This window comes from Ochotona princeps, chromosome 20 (assembly GCF_030435755.1).
Source record: "Ochotona princeps isolate mOchPri1 chromosome 20, mOchPri1.hap1, whole genome shotgun sequence".
Lineage (NCBI taxonomy): Eukaryota > Metazoa > Chordata > Mammalia > Lagomorpha > Ochotonidae > Ochotona > Ochotona princeps.
Window position 1 is genome coordinate 20,892,062 of NC_080851.1, and position 19,712 is coordinate 20,911,773.

The window sequence follows — 19,712 nt, forward strand, 5'->3', positions numbered from 1 at the left end:
GCTTTAAGCTGCTGAGCGTGCGGTAGTTTGCTCCTTACTCACACACTTGGTGTTTGCTGTTCCTCAGATACTGTGTGGGTTTGGCATGTGCTGTCACCAGTGGTGAGTTATTCTCTCCTGTCCCTCCTTACCCGGCTTCCCTTACTAACTTTACAAGACTCAGTGTCACATTCTGTTCCATAACGTAATAGCAAAATATCTTAGCCTGGGTAATTTATAAACAGCAGAAATTCTCTGGTGATAGTGTGGATGCTTCAAGTCCAAAATCACACCACTGACACATTCAGTGTCTGGGGAGAGAGTGCTCCTTGTTTCAATTATGGCATCTTTTGGAGCAAGCATTTGGCCTAGCAGACAAGATGCCAAGTAGGACACCCATGCCCACATCGCGGTAGCTGGGTTTGATACCCATCTCTGGGTTCTGGCTGCAGCTCTCTGCTGATACACACCTTGGGGGTGGTGAGGGTGATGGTTCAGGCTCAAGTGACTGGGTTCTGCCACTCACCTCAGACACCTGGGTTGTAGTCTCCAGTTCCCAGAGTTTGGTCACTGCAGGCTTTGGGGGAATGAAGCCATAGATAGGATCGATCTCTCTCTCTCTCTCTCTCTCTCTCTCTCTGTCTCACTGCCTTATAAGCAAATGAATAATTTTTAAATGGTGCCTTCTAGCTGCATCCTCAGATGGTGGAAGGGGACAACACAGCTCACTTGAGTCTTACATAAAAGCCCACTAATCCCATTCAGGAAGGAAGAGCCCTTGTGACTTTATCACTTCCCAACCCCCCTGCCCTCATCCTTCCACACGGGAGGTAATCTTCTGGCACAGATGAACTAGGAAATACCAACTCTCTCGGCATAGCACTTGCAGCAGATAATACTTGTTTTTTTCTCTTCAGGCCCACATACAGGATGGGCGTCCCATTGGTGCACTGACATACTGCCCTAGACTTCCCTAGAAATATACTAACCAGCAGCACTTTCTGAATGCTAACCATTCTGAAATGTGTATGTGGGTGAATCTGTTCTAATTCTTTGATCCACCCAACCAGATAAGTGTCATTATTCATTCACTTTTACTGGTCATGAAACTGAGGCACATCAAGGTTAAGCAGGGTCTTCAAGATGCCCCAGATGGGCAGGGTTGAGTGGCCGGTGCCCCTCAGACTCGGAATTCATAAAGGAGGAACTCAGAATTGCTTGGTATGATGTTCACAAGAACAGACAGTACAGACTATTGCTTGATACACGCATGCACGTTCGTTTATAAACTGAATTTCATGGGCACAAGGATCTCCCCTCAAGAGGAGACTCTCATCACTGCAGGTGGATTTAGATTTATGAGTTCAACTTAGAAAGTTAAATTACTTTCTTGAAATTATCTACAGTAAAGTGTTAGTTAACAAGAGCTGTGCTGCCCCATCTGGTTAAGAGCGAGATTGTAGAAGCCACACACAGCCACTCTCCATCCTCCTAGAACTTCACCTGCAGTCTCTGTTGGAGGCTGGAGCTCCAGGGCATCGCTGGTGCTGCTCTTGGCAGCTGCCTTTCCCCAGCATGTGCTAGGAGAACCAGCTTTGAGTATAGCAGAGTGGAGCAGGATGAGGCTGTCACTGGGGGTATCACATATCCGTTTAGGACTGATTCCCCCAAATGCTCATTCTACATTCTTCATGGGTTAGACATGGCATCCATACAGGAGAAACAGAGAAGGAAACAATGGTGGCATCACTCAGTGTACCTGTGGATTTCTGAACTTTCACCCCCAAGCAGTATCCAAAAAAGCATCCCCTAAACATGTAGCCAGGAAATCTTATTTTCAACCATTGCAGGCAAAACCCACTTAGCCAATTTTATGGTTCCATTGCATTTAGGCAGCGTGGGGGAGAAGCAAGGACAAGATACAATTATGTTACCAAAGGCTGAGAACACTAAGCTGCTACTACTACTACTCTCCAACTCAAATCCCAGGTTCAAGTCCCAGTCCCATCACTAGCAGCTCTGTGACCTCAGCAGGTCATCCATCAAGTTCTGTTCAGCTGAGCTTTTCTGGGCCCTGCCCTGCCCTGTGGAAGAAACTGTTCCACCAACAGAGTAGAGAGAAATCCACCACAGGCCAGAATCTGAACAGAAGATGCTCAACACACAAGGGGAGTTTTCTCAGACCTCCTCCTGGGTGAGGGCTTGGTCACGCCATGACTGCTGTTGGCTGAGCTGGAGGTGCCTGTTCTGTGTTAAGAGCTAAGAGTGCATCCAAAGATGCACTGGCTCAGAGAGGAGCTAGAGAAGCCAGAGAGGAGGAAGGGGGAGATGACGACTCATCCCTGCTTTGCAGAGTTGTGTATCTGTGCACGTTCCCCATCTCAGCATCTGGCACAAAGGAGGAACTAAGGTGGTGGGAAGGACTGGAATAGTGCAGGCCAGTGTGGTGGCCCTGTGGGCTGAAAGGCACAAGAAGAAAGCCTCACCCGCGCCACCTGCAGGATAAATGAAGGAACAGAAAACAATAGTCTCAAGAATAAAAAGCCTGCCTTCACACACGGAGCTCCAACCAACCACCAAATTCCTAGGAAATCAAAAATACTTGAGAGTTTAACTCTTAGGAAATATGTCAGATACACTACTTAAAATTTTCCATGTCTTTTTCCAGTAGCAGAAACCTGCAGATTGCTCCAAGTAACTTTGTACTGGTTCAAAATACTCAATTTAGGTCTAAACTAGTTAAGTGTATTAGACAAGGGAGCATGCTGTGCAGATACTGCTGGTTCGGAGTACCTAGCTGTGAGCAGTGAGATAAAGGCACACAGGATACTCCATGGATCACCTGAAAATCACCAGAACTGATGGCTGTGTGGGTGACACCATGACGCATACTCAACACTTAATAAACCCAAATAAGGGGTAGGTATTGATGCTGATACTGAGCTCCTGGTTTTGAGTCTCAGCTCTGCTTCTAACCCAGCTCCCTGCTAATGCACACTCTGGAAGGCAATAGGTGATGGCTAAAAATATATAGGGTCGGGCCCAGCACAGTAGCCTAGTGGCTAAAAGTCCTCACCTTGCATACACCGGGATCCCATATGGGCACCATTTCTTGTTCCAGTTGCTCCACTTCCCTTCCAGCTCCCTGTTTGTGGCCTGGGAAAGCAGCTGAGGATGGCCCAAAGCCTTAAGACCTTGCACCCGTGTAGGAAACCTGGAAGAAGCTTCTGGCTCCTGGCTCTGGACGGGCTCAACTTCAGCACTGTGGCCACTTGGGGAGTGACTCAGCGGATGGAAAGTCTTTGTCTCTGCTTCACTCTCTAAATCTGACTTTCCAATAAAAATCAATAAATCTTTAAAAAAAAAAAGTACTTAAGATCTCTGCCACCCACCCATAGAGATCTGATAAGGTCCTGGCTGCTCGCTCAAGACTGACCCGGCCCCAGCTACTGTGGGCATCTGGGCATCTGGGCAGTGAGCCAGTGGGCAGAAGATATCTATCTCTCTGCTTTTAAAGGCCTAAAAATAAACATGATAAATAAACCCAAAACTGTTTTGCTTGTTGAAGCTAGGGATTAAAACACTCCTGAATTCTGCCATTATTTGTTAAATATGCATAAATATGAGAAACAACGGATCTCAGTGCATGGAAATACACAGATAATGGTCAGTGAGAATATTACCTGAAACAGAATGTACAATATGGAGTGCACATATTTAAACAAAAACTTGTGTTGTGGATAAAAATTGGAAGAAAATTTGAAATAAGGCAGTAGTTCATCCCACACTCACTGAGCTGCTCATGCGCTTCAGATTTACAAGACTTTTCTTGGTAAATATTAAGTCTTTCCACTTACGCACATTTAAGGTACATTTAACATGAGTTTCCTAAGAACATAAACACTCAAGAGGCATAAGCTGGAGTTGATGAGGGAAATCTTAATTTACATTTTTCCCGCCTTAAATGCCCAAAATATCTTGGGTATAATGTTGTGTGAATAAGGCTTTTAGTGTTTAATGTGATATGACCTAAACATTCTCCTTTTGCTAGAGTCTATAAAACAGTTACTATTAATGGTGGTTATTTTTTTTTTATTTTTTTACTCACCAACTATACTAAGGAAGGAAAAAAAAAATATGTTGAGGTTTCCATTACTTGGCTCAAAGCTTCTTTGTTAGCCAACAATAAATTGGACTTCTCCTTAGCCTTGGACAATCCACACAGAAAAGGAACACTTCCACAGAGGGTACAGCTTCTGACTTGTCAACCTGCTTCTTGGCATATCCCTTCCCGTCCCGGAAGGCCCTGTTGCAGTAGGCAAAGGGATATTCCTGTGGCCACGAGAGTTAATGTCATAGCGAGATCCTCACTGATGTGCCTGTGGCAACAGTAAAACCTTGTCAGATACCTTCAGTGAAATCTAAAAGGTTCAGCCAGGAAAATACAGCTCTGTATTCCTCAGGTTAGTCAAATGGTAAAGATTGAGCCATGCAGCTGGCCTCCCTGGGCCTGGGGAGCCTCCAGCTACAGGATGCCAACCCATCCTGGCCCCAGAGCACGTGAATCAGCAGCCACTGGCTTTTGAATAGCAGTAAGAATTCTGGAATCTCCCAAATAAGTGGTCATGATCTGTTTCTTTCATTCCAGACAGAGCTCAGAGTGCTGAGGGCCTGGGGACCCCACTTCCCAAGACAGTCTGCTCTCTCGCTCACTATCCGGCCCCTTCCTTTAACATCTCTTCACTCACCAGACACAAGAACAGCGTCCTCCACCCCTGACAGACAGTGGGGCTTACACAAGGAATAGAATCTACTTCGAATGACATCATACACCAATCATGGAGTTGTGTTGCATTTGTAAAAACAAACTAGAAATCAGATCTGCTTCCTAGAACAAAGCTCTATCCAGGTCAAGTGTTCGGTATGGCAGTGAAGATGCCCTTGGACATGTGTACCCTGTATTAAAGCGCCTGTGTTCATGTCCCAGTTCTACTCTCAACCCAGATTCCCGCAAATGCATATTCTGGGAGGCAGCAAATGATGCAGCAAGTACTTGGGTCCGTGTCACCCATATGGGAGACTGGATTGAATTCCTAGCTTCTGCTTTGGCCTAGTCAGCATCAGCCTTTGGAACATGTGGAGAGTAAAACCAGTGGGTGGAAGCTCTCTCTCTCCCTCCCTCCTTCCTTCTCTCTCTTTTCTACCACCTCCTTCTCTCCCCCTTTGCCCCTCTCCCCTCCAAATATTTTAATGCTCTTTCCTTTCTTTGCTGGCACACTTCCGAACTGCCAACCCCTGCACAATTATTCCAGATGAGATGTATGTACCTAGGCCAGCAGAGTTCTCTAACTCCTCCTATGGAAAGGAGAGCAGCCCTGTCTAGAATCAGACCAGTGTCCTGAGTCTGGCACTGACAGTGGAAAAGGTGTGGGAGCGCAGTGTGGAGGAGCATGTTGTTCTAACTTCCAACAGGTTTTACAGATCACTGCCTGCCTTCTCACAGCTCATAAATTCTGCCTACATCTCACAAGCTCTTGCTTATTCACTATCTCTGCTTAACACATCTTATGAATCTCATCCATTCTATTTGTTTTCCTTGTCTTTTCTAGCAGAATTGAATATTCTCAAATCCTACAGCAAACACACAGTGTAAGCAGAAAGATATGGGGGAGGGAGGAGGAATAAGAGAGCAGAAAATGATGGGTACTGACTGCTAAGAGGTGACCAAGTCCCAGTCACTGGAACTGTATGGTCCTCTAGCATTGACTGGGAGATCCCTTTCCTTCCAAGGGGATAAGTCTTAATACAGGGGTACACCAGGAGGCAATCCTTCCCACCACTATCCACTCCCCCACACACGCCTTGCCATGTCCAGCCCATGCTGTACTAGACATCACATGGGACCCGGATGACGGTTGGGGGTCTCATGTGGGGAGGGAAGCAGCAATTGAGGAAGGAGGTACAGAAGCAGCTCAGAGACCTCTGGGAAGCATGATGCCAGGAACTATGGGAGACCTGCTGTGTTTGAACGTGTTTGCTGTATGACTTATGCCAATTACCCTAAACAATGAGAACTATACGTATATGGTCTAGTTCAGGTGGACTGAACCCTGAGCCTGAGGTGTTGTAAGAGTTGGTTGAGGGGAGCCTGCAAGAATCTGTGTCTTCTGGCTTCTGGTGAGGAGTGGCCATTGCTGCCTTCTTCAGCTGAGAAGCAACACTCTAACCTGTATCTTCACTCTGTGTCTTTATGTCCATGGTGTCTTCCTCTTCTTAAAAAAGACTAGTCATGTTGGAGTGGGGCAGGGGGCTGACATTACCTAATTTTATCCACAAGGACAGGATTTCCTAATATGATCACACTCTTAACGCTTAGGCAGTGGATAATCTTATAACCTGTAGAGCCACCATTTTGCTCATGACTGCTTTGTTTTTTTTCCCTTAGAACTCCTTCCTAAATTTACCAACAGCTCTGACCGATGAGCTCGACTGGCCCCAATTCTCTGGTGCTACTGGATTCCTGGACTCCACCAGCAAGTATGTGTATTTGCACACCCGCAAACATTCCAGTATTCCTGTGTCAGCAAAGAACAGGGGGCAGGGCTTATTATAAAGAGGTAGATATCAGCATTATTATGAATTGCTTATGAATAATTGCACAATCCATCACTGACAGTGAGTCCATCCACAATGCCGTGGGGTGTAATATAAATTGCATTTTGTCAGTGCTAGCAGGAAGGAGCTATTCCTGCAGTGTTGTGGTCTGTACCTGACATTTGATAGAAGACGCACCACTGATTTTTCTTCTGATTCAAGGAACCAAGACATTTACTAGAGTATTCACTCTCAGAAGATGACATTTCTCAAGATATGTCTCAAATTCATTGATAAGTCTTAAGTTCTTGCCTTTAATGCTCTGGATTTACAGAGAGTAACCATCTATACACAAACCCAGTTCACCAGGCATGACCAAAGATTGATTCAGGGACTGGACTAGGCTACCCAAGGGCCTGTTGTTGGCTGGACCATCTGTGACACTGGTTAGGCTTTGCAAAGCCCCTAAGAGGTAGAAAACCACAGAACTGGGAGGTTACGTATCTTCCAACATTCCTCAAGCATCTACAAAGTTGAACAAGCATAAAGAACATGGCAGATGAATGACACACATGTTTAAGCAGGAGGTCACGGCAGAGATTTGTTTTCCAAGACTCAAGGAAAGATGGAGCCATCCAGGAAGCCCTGTCTTCTCGTACTGAACACCAGTAGACCAGAAGGGACAGTGAGAAGAGCCATGGAAACTGGGGAGAGAGCAAATGAGCACAGGATCTTGACTTACCCACATGTGTAAAGAGCAGGACTGCCCAAGCACCAGGCATCATTTTAACATGTGATGTTTAACAAAAGACACTGCCTCCCATAAATAATGTATTTGATTACTATCTACTCATTTGATTTAAAAATACTTCTTAGATACTGTCTAATCAGGTACCAATGTTATAAGTGCTATAATGGTAAATAAAGCCAACTGCAATCAAGGAAGACAGATGACATAGAAGTACAACTAATGACAACACCAGACAGAAGTCCCCAAGACAGATTTCTGGAAATAATCAACAGTCCCTCCTTTTGGGGAGCAATGCAAGGTGCCCCAACGCTGAAGGATGTAGGAGATTGGGGTGAGGAAAAGACTAGATTTGAAACCAGAAAACATGGCAAGCCTTCAGGAAACCACACCCATTTTTAGGTAGGAATCACTTGTGAAGACAGAAAAAGAGGAGAGTTGCATTTTCACATTGAAGTTTCCATTTTTGAGCTTACCCAAGGGGATTAGTTTCCAATTCATGAACTTCTAGGGGGACACACTCAGATTACAGCACCATCTCAGAGAGCAAGTGGCCACCTAGGCATGGCTTCTGTGAAAAGCGTCTATTTTCAGAGCTACTGTTGATGAAGCTCTTGTTATGACAGCATCTGTACTGCTATTTACAGAAAATTCACCCTCTACGGAGGCCCTGTGTTGCCCTTCAGCCTTGTGTCTGGTTGCGTCGTTCCCCCATCCTACAGGGAATTTCCTCTGTGAATGTACAGGGACCCAAGCTGTCTTTAAGCCAGCTGCTTCTGTAGGGCGAGCCTGTGTTCTCTGCCACTCAGCTGGGATGAGGAAGAGTACGTCCACCTCCTCGGCATAGAAAAAGCACTCCTTGGACTCAGAGCTACATTAGGTTCCCTTGTTAAGCAGACACAGTCCCTGGCAGCAGGCATGAGTGTTAGGCAATCCCACATGCCATCGTTAAGTAGTTAAGGTATACTCACAATCAATGATAAGCCTTATTCAAAGAACAAAAATGTATAAACACCAGAGAGCGGGACTGGCAATGTGGTGCCACAAGTTACAATGCCAGTGTCCCATGTTGGAGTTGTGGTTCAGGTCTCAGCTACTCAACTTCTCCTCAAATACCTAGAAAAGCAGCAGAAGATGGCCCAAGTAGCTGGGTCCCTCCTGCCCTCTGGGGGGGGACCAGGATGAAGTTCCTAGTTCTTGGCTTCAGCCTGGCCCAGACCCTCCTGTTGAAGCCATTTGAGAAGTTCAGCAGCAGATGGGAGAGTCTCTGTCTCTCCCTCCCTCTCTCCCCCTCTGAATCTTACTCTGCTTATTTGCAAGATTAGACTGTAACAGAGATCTTTTTTCTGGTAGAATAACAAAGATGTAAGCAAGACTGACTTTGAAGCAGCACTTGGGGGAGTTGTGGGAAGCTTTCCACGGGCATATTGAGCGTTTGTCCCTTCAGTTCAAATCCTTATTCAACACGGGAGAGAATTGATGGATTTTTCTGTCCCAGTGGAGTCTGGAATGTGCTCCCCGCTCTCTGCAATCAGCCTCATGCTAAGCTGAGAATAATGTTACTTAGGAAATGCGCCTCAGGAAGGCATGGAGAGGCAGTTGGAGAAAGAAAATTACTTCGTTCATTCTTTCTTCTGTTATTCTGTCTCCATCTCCTCAAAATTTAACATCTGCGTCATGAGATGAATATAGCCTTAACTGAAATTACAGTACACATCAGAGGACATCGAAAAGCCCTCAGTTTTATAAATCTTTAGTTTTATTAGTTGAGTCACCTCTCGTTAAATCTGATCCCTTCATTCCTAGAAAATTCAGTAGGTGATTTTCCTTAAGACTGTGATTGTTTTATTTTTCTCCAATATGATTCAGGAAAGAATTGAGCAGGTCATCAGCAGAAAAAAAAAATCTGGGGACACTGGAAACCTGACAATAGGAGAAAGAACTACAAATAGGAAGGGAAAGTATTTTTAAAAGACTGAAAATAGTACTTCATATCTAAAACACTTTCAAAAGTAACTCATGTTTCAGAAATATCCTACCCTACGCTAAAGAATTCAAGGGAAACCTCAAAACATCAACCACAAAGGAGGGATGTGGTTTTGAAAACAATATCTCATATCTCAAGTCCCTGAGCCAGAGTAGTGCGATGGAAGGGGGTCTGTATTTATTCATCCTCTGTGACCATTTAACATCTTTTATCTGATGAAGTTAAGGTAGACCAGGTGGCACCTGAAGTTAGCTCTGATGTTTAAGTTTAGTGATCAGATCATTGTCCTATTCTGCAAAGCCACTGGATTTAGTAGCATTAGAGGAAATCAGAGAAATTGCTTTGCTGTCCCTATACCACCAAATATGCACCCCTCACCCCTTAACTACTACACATAAAGTACAATATTAAGGATCCCACTTCTATTTAATAATTCGACAAGCATCTGATATCACAGGATGCCATGAACTCACAAGCCATACAACTTCTAAGCTGAGGAGTTATGATTGTCCAATTCCCCTTTTTTCTCAGGTAAGGAGTCCTTCCAGTCAGTGGAATTCTGCAGGCCTGCAGGCGGTAGGCTTAGGAAGAGAAACAAGGTGGCAATGCAAGTGTTTTATACTATATATATATATTTTATATAGTATATACTATATACTATATATATACTATATACTATATATAGTATATATATATTTCATATATATGAAACTGCATAGTGTATTCATTTATAATATTCATATACATCTATACATATATATGAAGCTAAAGCCAGCCAAAGAGAGTCGTGAAAGCCAAAGAATGGACAAAAGTTATTCAAATTACACTACCACACTGGAGAGAGGAGTGTGAGATCAGCCAGGGACATAAAGGACACAAGCAAGCACAAACAAGACAGGGTTTTTAGATGAAATGTGGCTCATTCTGCAACTGGCCTAAATTTGCTGCACTGGGCCAGAGACAAATGCTTTGCAGAAGCCTAGAAAGAAATAGACAAAGCCATTGTTATAAGAGGCATAATAATGGTATTCAAAGACACTTACGCACATCTTTGATGAGAGGTGTCCTAGAATCTAAGCGTTAAAGGTTACCTGTTCATTCCCATTCAGAAGACACTATATGAAAGCCTAGGTTTGAAAGGCAGTGTGAAATGCCCAACCTTGTCACTTGGGCATTATAATGAGAAAATTGGAGGGCAGGGATTTGCAGCCAAGATTTGGTAACCTAATTTCATATTTCAGAGAAAGGACTTGTAAGTACTAAACACTAATGGGCTTAATAACCTTATTAAATTAATTATTCACAAATTACATGTGATATAATTGCCAACGATTAGCCCTGTTCTACTTACGTTGAGCAAAACAAATAACCAGAAAGTTGGTCATTTGAAGTTTGGGAGGAGACTGGCTGGAATGAAACTGAATCCGTAACAGCAGTTCCTCAAACGTGATCCATGGACTCCTTAGGGGTCCCGCCAGGTAAACCTATTTTCACAATGCTAAAATAATGCTTGCCTTCACTGCATAGTCGTTTGTACTGATGGTGCAAGGGCAATGGTACCAAGATGCTAACATGAATAAAAGTACCTACACAAAATGCCCCAAGAAATCCTCAAGGAAATCGTGGAGAATATACATTATGAAAAAGAATGCTGGATTTTTTTAAAAATGCACAAAGTAATTATCTTCTATTCCCATTTTCCCGTGAAGTTTCTGAAGTCTCTTTATATGAGTCATCACTGTACTCTTCTCTACACTCCGAGTTTATAACAAGATCTTCCCTTTCAAATGTTGCCTGTGAAGGAGAAAAAAAGTAATCAGGTGTATTAAAGGGAACACACAAGTTTTGGATAATTTCATCTGATGGATTGTGAAATGTGCACCCAGCACTTCACATAACAAACGTTAACAAATTATGATGGTTGTTATAAAGAAAACCACTCATGGAGATGAGTTGAGACCTGAACTGATTTTTTTATGGAACATGATTTTTATTGAAAAATGACTGGATAACAAACTGGTTTTTCAGACTTGGCTATGGAAGCTAGTTTATCTAAGATGAATGAAATGACCTTGTCACTTGGAAGAAAATAACTGACAGGATTACTTATGATTCTTAATCATATATAAACTTCAAGATTTCAAAGAAAAAATGCATTTTGGAAAATGTCATTCTTACGAATTTGACAACATCCTCATTCTTAAGCTTTTGTAATGAAATACACAGCAATATTAACCAACTCATCATGAAATATACTAACATTTGGAGTACATGGATAACTCAGTGAGCCAGTGTTTAGCTTTGAATTTTTACTTATTTTAAAATTTTTATGTGAAAGGTGAGAGGCAGGGAGAGAGGGTAAGCAACAGAGAGACATCAATCTTACATCCTCCGGTTATCTATTTTCCCAAATGCCCACACAGGTGGGGCTGAACCAAGTCAGAGCCAGGAATCAGATCTCCCATGCGGCTGGCAGCGATGTTGTCACCACCTTCTGCCTTCCAGAATGTACACTGGCAGGACACGGAAATGCAAGCTGAGTCAGGACTCCAACTCAGGCACTTGATAGAAACCGTGAACATCCTAAGCTCTGTGCCAAATGCCCACTGCTACCCCAGCGTTTTCCCACGTGACTACTATTTGAAGTGTAAAATCATGTACAAATAGAAGATCCACTAATGTTAAATCAAATGTAAAAACAATACAATACAAAGGTTCATTACCATAATTTCAGATTCTATGCTGCAACCAATGTTTAAGAAACAACCACTTGCAGATTTTGTTATAGACTAAAGATTATCCACAGTTATCTAGGAAGGCTATTAAAAATGCTACTTCCATTATCAACTGTGAGGGAACTTCAAAATATTGGCACAAAAGTGGGATTTAAAAGCCAACTTGTTTTATTGGAAAAAAAAATGCATGCATAGCTTTTCATCGAACTCTTTGGAGCTCTCCCACCCAAGCAATATATCATAATACACTGAGTGCACAGATGAACTTCTTATTATTATTATGCCAGACATTGAAGAGATTTGCAAAGATTTTAAACATCATTCTTCTAATTTAGGGGAAGCTTTGAAACATACATTTCCCCCCCCCCCAAATTAATATATACCACATACATTAGTGTTACTTAAAGTGAGCTAATGATGAAATGTTCATTCAAAGTACCCGTTTTACTTTCTCCTAGGCAAGATTTGATAGTTCTACGTCACATAAATAAAGTGGTTCTGGGATTAGGACATCTGTGCTAAGGAGTGAGGATGAAAAAGAAACATGACGGAGAACACAGGCTGATGATGCTAACGTCTAGAGATCTTGGAAGAAAAGACTTCCAGCAACCTTTACAGGAGAAGAAAAACAGGATGGGCTTAGAGATTCTGGACACTGAGAGAGGAAAGTGTTTCCAAAGCAGAAGTGGCCTTGGCTGCCAAAGACAAAGGAAGATGAGACTTAAGGAAGACCAATGGGTACTTGAGATGGTAACCATGAGACTTGGATCAGAAATGTCTCAGTAGGGTGGAGATGGAAACATGATCCATTAAAATTTTTTAAAGATTAATTTATTTGAAAGTTATAGAGAGAGGAAGAGACAGAGAGAAATCTCTTATCCACTGTTTTACTGCCTGGATTCACACACTGGCTATGGTTGGGCCAGTTCAAAGGCAGAGGTCTGATGACTGGCACCCGACTACTTGAGCCATTCCTGCTGTATCTCAGAGTCTGCACCAGCAGTAAACTATTGAAAAGCCACGGCCAGACATCCAGCCCAGGTCCTCCGCTGCAGGACACCAGGGCCTTAACAGTGTCTCACCACTAGGCTAAACCCTGCCTTCCTAATTCTCTCCAATGTAACAAAGTATGTTATTATTGTTCCAGTTTGTAACCTTCTGTTACAAACCTGCTACCAGCTGAGGTTGGGCATCTCTTCATAAGGATCTATCCTCAGTTACTCTTTGCTTACCCAACAATACCCACTAGTAGGGATCAGTCTCTCTAGACAGTCTCTTTTTACTACCCCCCACCTGACTGGACGATGCCCTGAAACTCCTATAATATGCCTTGATACCAGTATCACCTCACTGTTCCTAACTGTATGCCAACTGTCTCCAACTCCACCTAACTCATTCTCATGCAGAACCAGAACGCAGATGACTTCTATCTGTAGCCCTAATACTTGACCCAGAATGTGCTATGTGGTCATTCTTTAAAAAAAGAGAGTTGCTGCACCAATTCATAATGCTGTCACTCTACATTTGTGGAGTGTTTCACAATCCACAAGCCTCTTCCACATGCACTTTCTTAGACTGCCTGAATCTAATCAGTCACAAGAATGAACAATTTCAGGAAGATGGTAGGGGATGATGGGAAAGGAGGATAAACAGCATGAATGTAATTACCAGCTACATGATGTGATATTTATAAAAAATAACTCAGAGTGATTTAAACCTTTGGACTTCTGAGTGCATCTTATTGAAAGTGTTGTAAAATAAATCAGTAAAACTCATTAAAGTATTAAGTCACAGAATCAGCATTAAAATATTAACCACACAATCAACAAACTGGAGATTTAGAAGGTACCTATCAAATCATTAGCCAGACAGAAAGAACAAAATAAAAGGAAGATTTACTAAAAAGTGAATTTGGTCAATAACAGCTCAACAACAGATAAGTCAAGCTTGAGTTTGAGTTTTTGTTCAGGGTGATGTAATTTTGCAACCTAAATTGATCCAAGTAATCGAACATCTTCCAAGTACTTCTAGGCAAATTCTCACAACCAAATAACGCGAGAGTTCACGCCATTTCAGTGTTCAAATACACACATCACAGAGACAATTCATCAATATTCTTTAAAAAACGATTCTGTGAAATACGAGGTCTCCAAATGCTAAAAGGGGTTACACACTTTCTGTTTAAGATTCATTAGATCAAGAAGGTTTTGAAAATGCCAGTTTAAGAAAAACAAGTTTATTTGATATAAACTCTATCAGATCATTCAGTGTGCCATAAAACTTAGTACACATTCAGAAAACAGCAGGGAAGTTTCCTAAGCTCATTTGACCACAGAGCTGTGTGGGCTGTGTGTGTGTGTGTGTGTTCTATAAGAAATATGTCTCATGTGAAACTAGTGTTTCTCTGAGCATCCTTTGAGAATCCTGGACATGACAACTAGTTTCTTTAGGGTTTATAAACATCTACCACCTTAAGTCTGCTTTATCCCATTTTGATGCTTTATCCCTAATACATTGTGTCTTAGTTTCGTTACTATAAAAAGGGGAGGGGGAGCCGAAGCAGGCTACCCTAAAGAGACTTGCTTTGTCCCATGGTTCTAGAAGTACAAGGTCTAGTGCTTTCTCTGGCAGCTGTTTCCTTGCTGACCAAATCCCAATACAACACATAGGATCACCCGGCAAAAAGGCAGGGAGTGCATACATCTGTGTAATCTCTCCTTAGAAAGCCACCAGGATCCACTCATGCGGTCCCCATCCTAGAGCAATCTCCTGTCTTTCCAAAGGCATTATCTCTGACCCCTATAATCAGATGATGCTTCATCCTCTTAGTAACATTGGAGATTAAACTGCATGAGCTCAGAGTACAAATCATAGTCAATCCATGACCACGGTAGCCTAGAATCAACTGTGGGATTGGGAGATGCCAGGATGGAGAGAGAGAGCTGACTGCTCCAAGCTCCGAGAACAGGAAGAAATTTTAAGTGAGAGGTTAACTTAACAGGTAGGAAATCTTGCCCGAGTTCAGCAGCTCATGAATTATTGAACACAATGCCCATGAAGCCTATTTCCATGTACGATTTTGCTGCTTTAAATTCAAATTTGATCATGCTGTCCTACTAATCTTTGTATGTCTGAACTCCCAGGACTCCGTCTGTACTCAGAGCCACCCGTGCGTAATTGGCCCACGGCTCGTCTCTCTGAACATGCAGTGAATCATAACCTGCATGTTTATTGCCCTCAGAGGCTGCGTTGCAGCTGCTCTGTGACACAGTCAGTAGTTACACAGAGCTCTGAGATGTAGCCAAATCAAAGGACTGGAAGATATTTTGAAGGGTCTTTAATCTATATCCTCGGCCCCTTGCTGGCCTAATCTCCATCCACGCTGGAGAGAACACTAGCCAGACTTTTTTCTCAAAGCTTCCTAGCAAAAAGATTCCTGGGAAAGGCCTGTCTGGCTATCTCATTGTGTCCCAAACCACAACTCTGCCCTAACCCTCAGCACCAAATGTTACTATGTCTTTGTCACCCACCTGCTCATAGTCTTTCATGCTCCAGTTGTTTTATGACTTAGTGTCTAAGATTTAATTTAAGGAAGGCTCACAATGCATACCCAAACTAGACATGCCTCTGAAAGATTCAGGAATTGCCTTCTTAGGCGTCCACTAGAACACCCTCTAGCCCCATGGTTTCAATCTCATAGTTGGCCTGTCTGGAGGACCTAAGAACGGCTCCTGACCACCTGTGGATAGGTGCTCTATCTCTCTAGGTTCTGCTTCTACCCGATACTGCTTTTACAGTGGTAAACCACCTCCTTTAATTTGTCTGCATTACTGAAAGGCCCACTCCTAATTTTACTTCATTTCAGTGAAATTGGAGATATTAGAAGGATCTCAGAGAAGGTGGATTTTTTTAAAGGTGATTTATCTATTTGAAAGTAAAAGTTACATGGGTCCAGCACAATGGCTAAAACCTCGCTTCACATGCACCAAGATCCTATACGGGTGCCAGTTCATGTGCCAGCTGCTCTGCTTCCCATTTGTCTTCCTGCTATGTCCTGGGAAAGCAGTAGAGGATGACCCAAAACCTTGGGACCCTGCACCCATGTGGGAGACCCAGAGGAAGCTCCTGGCTTCTGGCTCTGGATCAGCTCAGTTCTGGGCAATGTCGCCATTTGAGGAGTAAACCAGTGGATGGAAGATCTTTCTCTCTTTCCTTCTTTCTATAAATCTGATCTGCCTTTCCAATAAAAAGAAATAAATCTTAAAGAAAGGAGGGAGGGAGGGAAGGAAGAAGAGAAAAGCAGGGGAAGGCGGAGGGAGAGAGAGAAAGAAGGGGAGGGAGAGAGAGAAAGAAGGGGAAGGAGGGAGGGGAAGGGAGAAGGAGAAAGGGAGGTTATAGGGGGAGAGAGATCTTTCATCCATTTGTTTACTCTCCAGATGGCCACATCAGCTGTGGCTAAGCCAGACCACAACCAGGAACCAGGAGCTTCATCCAGCTCTCCCACATATGTGGCAAGGGCCCAAGCACTTGGCTATTTTCCACTGCTTTCCCCATGACATTAGCAGCTGGAACACAACTCAGCATCCATATGGAATGCCAGCATCACAGATGGTGCTTTATCCTATATGCCATAAAACCAGCCCTAAGAGAGTGTGTGTGTGCGCACACACATGTGCGCATGCACTACTTGAACCAATGCTGAAAAAAGCAACAAGTAGTCATTCTGTTTCAGATGTACCTATTTACAACTGCATAGTTAGAAATCAAAATCTGAGGCCCGGCGGCGTGGCCTAGAGGCTGAAGTCCTTGCCTTGAATGCCCCGGGATCCCATAGGGCCGCCGGTTCTAATCCCAGCAGCTCCACTTCCCATCCAGCTCCCTGCTTGTGACCTGGGAAAGCAGTTGAGGACGGCCCAAAGCACTGGGACCCTACACCCACGTGGGAGACCCGGAAGAGGTTCCAGGTTCCCAGCTTTGGATCGGCACAGCACCAGCAGTTGCAGTCACTTGGGGAGTGAATCATCGGATGAAAGATCTTCCTCTCTGTCTCTCCTCCTCTCTGTATATCTGACTTTGTAATAAAAATAAATAAACCTTTAAAAAAAAAAGAAATCAAAATCTGACTAGTGCATCCTCAGAATGCTATCTGAAGCTGTTAAAATTCAGACATTAATAAGGCTGTACCACCAAGCTGGCCTCTGATGTTGGGGATACCAGTCCTCGGGCAATGGGCTTTCAAGTATCCCTCCAGGACATGCACTCCAAGTGCAAAAGTAAAGCACTCACCTCTTCCACTGGGTTTTGATGTTCAACAAAAAGAAACAAACAAAAGATCACACCAGGAAGACTGACTTTCAGTAGGGATATTAAAAAAAAAAAAAAGGAAGGATGTGAAATTAGAAGGGTCTCACAGTTTAACTTTATAATGATTGGTAATCTAGCATCAACTCTGTTAATCCAAGTGCAACTGACTGTGTACAGATAATTTTACCAAGCAGTCTCAGTTTGTAGGCACCTACAAATTTTGTATCAATTCCTTCTCTATTGTCTAAGAACTCCATGAAGAATTCAACTCCTAAAATTTATAAAGGACAAAATGTATCTGGATGGAGAGGGAAAGAAACAGTATCTTTGATTACTAAATACTATTGTTTGATACAAGATCTTAATCCCCAAGCCCTAGTAACAATTTCTAGTTAAAACTATTAACAAAACTATTTGCCATTGGGAAAGGTTTCTTTATTCTTATAATGAGAAGCACAAATAACTGCATTTATCATATCAGTACCCATCATATTTGCTCTCCATGAGCAGGTCATGAGCAAAACAATATTCTGATATAAAAATTTCATTTTTAGAATTATCAAAAATACATTTATGACAGAATATTGGTAACTATTACTCTCCTAAAGGAAAATAACCCTTCTTTATTGACCGTGAAATTATCTTAGTATTGAATTCAGACCTAATGTCCATTTCCTATCTGGTTTCACAAAATATAATAGTCAAGGCAGAAGCACAAATGATACAATACATAAAGATCCATTTCCGACATCTTGATAGGATAACACACTGAACACAAACCTCTACTTTCTCTTGAGAATCCTTCACAAATGACTGTAAATGAATTTGTCCACAAGGACAAAGAGAACAGGAAGAGCCAATTGCCAGAAGGTTCTGGAAGCCTACTGACTTCCTGGATACAGGAGGGCTTCATTTTAAGCTAGCAAAACAGCCTTATACACAGTGCATAGCCACCCCACCCCCAAAGACCTGGGAGCTGTCCACTTGGGGTAATTCTAGATATGGAGGTAAGGCTAGAAACAGAAATATGAGTTGGAAGATTGCAGTAGAAGCAGGTAGTACCTTAGATCCCGTCCCAACCCTTGCTTCTCCCTTACACGAAGCTAAGACTAGAGGTTTCTCTTCTGGATATCTGAGAGTCACAGGTCTGTATCCTGGGAGACAGTCTACAGACTTGGGGACAACCTCATAAACAATGAAAGGGGTATCCTACGGAAAACACAAGCCTGCTAAACGCTGGCCTTCACCTCATCCAAGCACAGTGTCTTGGTCTGTCCTTTGCAGACTGCAAAATCCTTTCCTGGGGAATCAGAACATTCCAGGTACAGAGCTCCCAATAGGCTAACAGCTGAGTTCCCAGAGATAAGTCCAGCCAGCTCTTCCTACAGTCCAAGACGCCCTCAGCAAATACACTCAAGGGCCCCATTCCCACTCAGTTTTGTACTGTACAATCAGTTTCAGTGTTCAATGTTTAAACATAAACCAGCAACCCAAGACCATCGGATATCTGAGAGAATCCTCCAACATGAAGACATCAGGGAAATAAAGAGAAAAAACACCTTAGAGAAACAGACTAAGAATCAAACATCCTATTTACAAAACCAGCTAAAAACAGTATCTTCAAAAAGATTAAAAAAAGATTAGGTATTATATTCATAAGCAATATATGATGTTCAAATTCAAAGAATATTCAATAAAAAAAGTGAAACTTGCATATTATACCAGTGACACAAAACAGCTCAACCTGGAAATCATACCGGTGATAGCAGATAATTTGCATATAAAAGCTGAAAGATAGTTGAGGATAATATCCAGAAAATGGAAACAAAGGACAAAGGGATAGAAACAAGACAGAAAACTAGAAATAGAAGATTAGAGAAACAGCCAAATAATAGTTACAGACAATAAAAAGAAAGCAAGATTGCATCAATGAAACAATCCAAGCACATCGCTCAGACCCGAATGACATGAAGGGCTGAGAAGACCTATCTGTTTAGTAATGTGAATAAATGTGGACCCACACCAAGTCTGTCATCCTAACACTTGAGAACACGTGGGACAAAATGCCACTAGGAGAAGGCTCAGGATGGGCAACAGTCTCAGGCTTAGCACTGGGAGGCAGGGGACCAATGGATCAAAGCCTTCAAACTTCCCAGGGAAAATGGGCCTAACCTAGATAGAATTCTATAGCTATCCATTCTAGGAAGTCACTGTTTTGTCACAGAGGACTCCAAACTTTATTGGTATAAACCATATGCATGCTTATTGTATCTCACAAATTTGGAGCCCAGGCAGTGCTTGGCCAGCCAAGTCTTCCTTTCTGTGTGATGTGGGTGAAAGTTACTTGATGGTATTCACCTAATGG

The 19,712-nt window shown here is 42.8% G+C and overlaps 1 protein-coding gene across 1 annotated transcript in view; it reads left to right on the forward strand.

The window, feature by feature from the left end:
* Positions 1 to 19,712, forward strand: part of AOAH (acyloxyacyl hydrolase) — a 151,219-nt gene that overhangs the window by 86,778 nt on the left and 44,729 nt on the right. The window contains exon 13 of the mRNA XM_058678363.1: positions 6,425 to 6,516. Coding sequence (XP_058534346.1) covers positions 6,425 to 6,516 — 92 coding nt within the window. The remainder of the gene's footprint in view (positions 1 to 6,424; positions 6,517 to 19,712) is intronic.